The sequence below is a fragment of the Gekko japonicus genome, unplaced genomic scaffold, assembly GCF_001447785.1.
Source record: "Gekko japonicus isolate JY-2015 unplaced genomic scaffold, Gekko_japonicus_V1.1 scaffold119, whole genome shotgun sequence".
NCBI classification, from domain to species: Eukaryota; Metazoa; Chordata; class Lepidosauria; order Squamata; family Gekkonidae; genus Gekko; species Gekko japonicus.
The window spans coordinates 1,889,363-1,895,217 of record NW_015163606.1 but is presented as its reverse complement, the minus strand read 5'-3'; the positions used below and the strand labels follow the sequence as shown (position 1 = coordinate 1,895,217).

The 5,855-nt window shown below is 55.2% G+C and overlaps 1 protein-coding gene across 1 annotated transcript; it reads right to left on the bottom strand.

Moving 5' to 3' along the window:
* Nucleotides 1–967: 967 nt before the first annotated feature.
* LOC107107062 (putative nuclease HARBI1) lies at nt 968–3,163 on the bottom strand. Its single transcript, XM_015407283.1, has 3 exons — nt 3,069–3,163; nt 2,070–2,313; nt 968–1,666 (listed from the first exon to the last, which is right to left on the bottom strand). The coding sequence occupies exons 1-3, from the start codon at nt 3,161–3,163 to the stop codon at nt 968–970; spliced, it is 1,038 nt and encodes a 345-aa protein (XP_015262769.1).
* Between the last annotated feature and the right edge of the window lie 2,692 nt (nt 3,164–5,855).

Sequence of the window (5,855 nt, the reverse complement as noted above, 5' to 3'; positions counted from 1 at the left end):
TTCCGGCCTCTCAGCCTGTCTCCTGCCTATAAAACTGTACGGACAGGTGGTCATGGTGTTTGTCTGGCAGCGTAGCTGTGGCATTTCATTAGCAGCAATTTTGCCATCTGTGCCGGGTTGCTGCTGTAGCTGACTCAGCCATCCTTGCAATTTAAATCAAATTAGGTGTGCACATTATATTTATAGAGCTCAGTCATAGCTCAGCCTTGCTCAGGGGGTTGATCAACAGTAGCCAAAGAATCGCTGGAGAAACAAAAAAGTTGTACTACATGAAAGGAGACTTAATCACCCTTGCTAATTAGAGCACAGCTTCTCGTGGGACCAAGATAAATTCAAGAAAGTTGTACCTTCAAAGCAGCTGTGACTTTTCACTCTAGCAAACTCAGGTACCATAGTGATGTCACACGTCACACCTCTGCACATGCGGTCCTGTTTAATACGTGTTCAGGTACAACAGCATACACATATTCTGGGGTATGGACAGGGAATAGTGAGTGTTGGCTCCAGGTTGCATCCCTAACCATGGCCTACAGTGCACATTACTCCAGTAGCTTGGAGTGCATTGTAGCCATCCACACACATCATAGCCATCGCCAGGGCTCTAGTCGGGGGGGAGCTCTCAGGTACGGAGCTCCGGAAGAGAACCTCTAGGGGGCGGGGCGGTCACGTGGTGAAGCCCCGCCCCCTTCTTTACCCCGCCCTCTGCTTCGATCCTCATTCCGTTTGGGAATGAGGATGAAGCAGGAGGGTAAGTAGCCGGGCCTTCTGACATACTTCCGGTGATGTCAGGGGGTGTGGCCTTCTGTCACTTCCGGTGATGTCAGGGGGCGTGGCATATGCAAATAAGTTATGCTAATGAGTTATGCTAATGAGCTCCGGCAGCTCTTTTTCTACAACAAGACCCCTGGCCATCGCACTGTTGGTACCAGATCCGTGTACGTGGGAGCTGCACCTACTGAATCCCGGCTCATCTACACAGGCATGTGGTGAGGGCCTCCCGTACCAAAATGCCTGCGTTTTCCTGCGCGATGTACCGTAATGCCTCTGGGTCATCCTCCTCCTCCTGGATGGGCCTGCGTGCCCCCTCTGGCAGCACTTCTGGAATGGGATGTCCACAGTCCTCACACACATTATGCAGGATGACACAGGCACTTACCGCATCATTGACATGCAGAAGGTCCAGTGGGAGCCTCAGTAGCAGACACTGCCACCGTGCTTTCAAACGGCCAAAGGCCCGCTCCACAACATTGCGGACCCGGCCATGCACCTTATTGAAGTGTGCCTGTCGTGGATTCAGGTGACCTTTGTAGGGTGGGATGAGCCATCGCCGAAGGGGGTACGCGGCATTGGCGAGTATGAGCGGTGGCACCTGGACACCCTCAATCATGCATGTTGGGTTACCAGGAACAAACCATCCCGCATCCATGGCATACATGACGTTGGAGCGCATTAGAACATAGGCATCATGGTTCCTATTGCTAAGGCCCACGATGCTATCCACGAAATGGCCCTCGTGATCCACAGTGCCCTGCAGGAGTATCAAGGCGTAGTGTTTGCGGTTCTGGTAGTGTTCCGCCCGGTGGACAGGGACTTTCACACGGATATGGCATCCATCCATGGCAGCCACACACTGTGGGAAGCCCATGGCAGCAAAGGCCATCATCACCTGTGAGTCAGGAGTGGATGGTTAGTGATCCATCAGGTGCTCACAGGCCACTGTGGGCCACTGGTGGGTGTGACTGCCAGTGGCCTGTTTGGATACCATCTCAGTAGCCTCCCCCTCCACCAATGCCCCCTCTATGCTGTGGATTGTTGTGCCTGGAAATTCTACTTTGGGAGTCGGTGGCATTAGAGTTCTGATTGAGAGGTTTGGCTACTACAGGAATTATTTTTCTGGAGCCACCCTTCCTGAGCAACGACAACACTGTGTGTACGGCAGAGGCTAAAAAAATGTGAGCTACCACTGAGTACCTCAGCTTAGTGGACACACTGCACCCCACCCACCCCTCTGCCTGCACTCCCCACATGCTTGACGGGCCATGTTCCGGACCCTACTGTCCAGTCCTCACCCTGTCTGGGTTCCGGAGGTAGACGACTCTTTTGAGAAGTTGTTCTTTCATGGCATGTGTGACTTCCACGATGATGGACCGTCTGAGACCAAACTGCTGGCCTACGGTTCTGTAAGTCATGGTGTTGGCCATCCACCAGACAGCAACAGCAACACGCTGCTCCACAGACACAGGGACACGCATCTCTGTGTGTTCCCGGTGCAGTCTATCCCTGAGGGCATCCACCAGCCAGGTGAAGGTTGACCTGTGAAAACAGTGCCGTATAAGTTCTGCAGTGTCTTCCTCTGGTGGTATTGTGGCCCATCTCTCCAGATCTCCTGACCCTAGATGGATGGCACCTGCGGTACCCGGCCCCGGTGGCCACTGAGCTGCCAGTATGTGACCATTCTCACTGGGGCCAGGGGGTGGGATGCATCCACCTGGGCCAGGGCCTGGACATGTGGGGGTGGGGGTGCACATGTGCTACCACCTCAGAACAGGGTTGAGTGTTGTGACATGGGTGAGGTGTCCATTCCCCCTCGGTTGCCATTCGGTTTCCTCATAGCCATTGCTCCTATTCCCCCTGCTGTCTGCGATATGAACATCTGAACATGAGTGACCCCACTGTTGGATCGGGCAACAGGCATTGTGGCCCCATCTGCGATCCACAGCATTGCAGCCCACTCCCCAGGACCTGCCCCTACCACGCGTGGTCCATTGGCCACTGGCTGTGGGTGGCATACACTATCTCCACAGTACCTGGACATCCTGAAGTGCTGTAGCCACTGCTCATGGCCCCAGATGTGTGTGATGAACTGGGTCCACCAGTCCTTGGATCTTGGGTACACCCACCAGCGGCGCCCTGGCAGATGCTCTGCCAGGCTAACGAGCTGCAGGGTGTCTGCTGTCCTATGGGAGTGGCGCCGCCTTGGCCATGCTCAGCGAATGGCTGCAGCACATGCTGTTAGGACGGTTGTTAGCAGGTGATCATCCCCGTCCTCCATTGGCAAATGTACTTGCGTTCCTGAGGTCCCGTCCCTCTCCATCTCTGCGGAGCCCAATTTGTGGATGTCGCGTCCGTGTGCGGATGAAATGTCCGTGCATGTATTCTCCATCGTGCGCATGCTCGCAGCTACAAGGTTTTGCTTTTGCAGTGATGCGCATGCTCGCAGCTACAAAGTTTCTTTTTCCTCATCATGCACACCCTTAACATCCGGCAAAAAAAATGTATTAAACCGGAGCTTCTGCCGACATCCGATCACACCATGCCGTCTCTTCCTGGCCTCTGATGCACACCAACATTGCCGTGTGATCGCCGGCTACTGCGCGCCATCTCGGGAGCCATCTGATCACGATTCCGTGCTTATTTTTGCAGTGGCTCTAATTTGCCACTCTTCAGCGGCGGATCATCTAGCTAGTGTGGCAGGAGCCTTAGTTTAAATTGATTTTGGCCCAATCAGTTCTAGGGAGTTATTCTGTCACTGGAGTCCTAGTGCCTTGTGTAACTGTTTCATATCCTGTTTCCATAGTTCTCTATCTGCAGTCTTGCAAAGGTTTATAACCTTGGCATCATTAGATGCATTCACTGAAGTTGGTGTTGAAGAAGTTGGATCAAGAAGTTGAGATGTTTCTGTTGAAGAATGAGTAGCAGCCTGCCAGATCATGGTTTTGGTGAGTGATGAGGATAGAACCAATAGAGAGTTGTCCAAAATTGTAGCTTACAAATGTATTGCGTTGCTTAGTTCTGGGGGATTCAGGAGATTTACCAGTTCTTGTCTTTCATTAGAGGAGTATTCAACTGCATTAAGTGCATTGGGACAGTTAGATGTCTCATTGTTCAGTTGTAAGTTAGCTGAGCCAGTTGGCCATAGACTATTCTGTCCCCTTCATGAGGAGGTTTTTTGAATTTTCCGTTGAGTGTGTAACAGTGAGGGTTCCTTAGGACTCTTTTGATCTCATTTTGAGGGCTTCTGCATCTATCAGAGCTTGACTGGGAATTGTCTTTTTAAGCAAATACCCATTAAAGGATTTAAGCAGATCTTATTTATTTATTTATTTATATTTCAATTTCTATACCGCTCATGACCCCTAATGGGTCTCAGAGTGGTTTACAATGAACTACTTTATGTAGTTGATTACCTAGCTAGGGCCACAATTACACGGGGAGGGGATTACCTAACAGCACCCATGTGGTGTATTTCCTTCTCTCCGGCGGGCCTTGGACGTTGTTTTTCTGACGATCCGGATGACTGGCGACCATCTCAGGGCAGGCTCTGATGACTTTCCTCCTCCGGTGCGCAACTGCTTCGGGGCGCAGTTTCCGGCTATGTGTCCCATCAGGCTCCAGCTGTGCTGCGTCCCCTCATCGCTGCATTGCCCCGGCTCCACCTCCATTCGATCTGGTTGCCGCCTTCCTGGATTGCTTAGTTGCTCTGCCGCCATTGCTCTCACCGCCGCTCGACTTGCCACCGCCACTATCAATCGCACTCCTGGCACGGAACCAGGAGGAGGGTGCCCCCTGCCACCTAGGGCAGGTACCCATTTGTCTACTTGTTTTTTACTTTCGAGCCGCTGGGTTGGCGGGAGCTGGGACTGGGGCCGGGGGCTCAACCCGGCCGTGGTGAGGATTCGAACAGCCATTGTGGCTGTTCGCTATTGATGTTACCTGCAGGCGTTGTACTACCTGCGCCACTGCTCCCCTAACCCTAACCTTCATGGAGGCCGAGGAGCACTTACTCTGCTCCAAAGGAGACAGCTTAAAGGGGCAGTCCGCCAACACTGCACCTAGAACAGGTTTCAGATCTTTGGAGGGGCACCAGCAGGACACGCCGGGATCCCACGTCGGCGCAGCCGGTCTCCACTCGGCCAGCATTACCGATCGGACCTATGCCACCTCGCTTCCGTACTCCCCGGGGTCGCTGGACTCGGGGAACCCTGGGGACGTCCTCGAGGCCTCCTTTCTCTTCCCCAGGCCAATGTAAGTCAATGTAGCTGACTCCAACCTTTGGGGGGCTGAAACAGGGGGCGGGGCGCCCATAGCCTGTCGACGTTCGGCACATCTGTCTGGGAGACCTAATCTCCGAAGCTCCTGACCACTGACTCGGGGGGCCCAGCCGAGCCTTCAGGGGGGCCAAGACCCCCTGTCCACCCTGCCCGCGGCGGCGGTCCCTCCAGCGGCGGTCCCTCCAGCTCTTCCCCTCGCGACGGCTGCCGCCCATGAGCGCTTGCCCTGGGGTCCCGGGGGTTCCGCGCGGTTTGGAGTTTCTGCCGATCCCCTGGGGTGTCCCCTTGGTTCGGTGATGCTGGGCTCGGCGGCCTGGTCGGTGGTTTCAGCGGGCTGTTGCGGCGTGTACACAGGGCTTTCACAGAGAGTGGTCCCGCTCGCTTGCCTGCGAGGGTTTGGAAGACGCTCCTCTGGGCCGGTGGTGGTGGCGCCTTGGCTAGCATGTCGCCCTCGAGGTCCAGGAGGTGTTCGCGCCAGGTGGACCAGCTCAGCTGGGGTTGCGGTCCGTGGGCGACCGGATCCCAGTTATCGGGGGCCTGCTCGAACATTTTAGAGGGGTCGTGTGGTGCGCTCCGCGCCGCCTGGGTTTGGTAGGTCTGCCTGGTGTCCGGACCGCCCAGGCGGCGTTGGATGGCCGTGGTGGTGGCGCTGAGGTCTGCGGCCAGGCAGCGGACGGACAGCCACTCCGGTGGGATGCCCAGGCAGTGGCGCTTGCCGTCGTCTGCCGTCAACACGTGCTCCGCCACCGACAGCATGACGACAGCCCACACTCGGAGGGCAATTTCCCAGGAGAGCCGGCGCTC

Bases quoted from the DNA above. Each gene is read 5' to 3' on its own strand.
- LOC107107062 (XM_015407283.1), bottom strand. From the start codon at position 3,163: ATGGAGAATACATGCACGGACATTTCATCCGCACACGGACGCGACATC. The intron at 2,314-3,068 runs GCAAGTACATTT...CTGTTTTCACAG, and splicing joins AGGGACGGGACCTCAGGAAC to GTCAACCTTCACCTGGCTGG. The intron at 1,667-2,069 runs GTGAGGACTGGA...CCTGACTCACAG, and splicing joins ACCTCCGGAACCCAGACAGG to GTGATGATGGCCTTTGCTGC.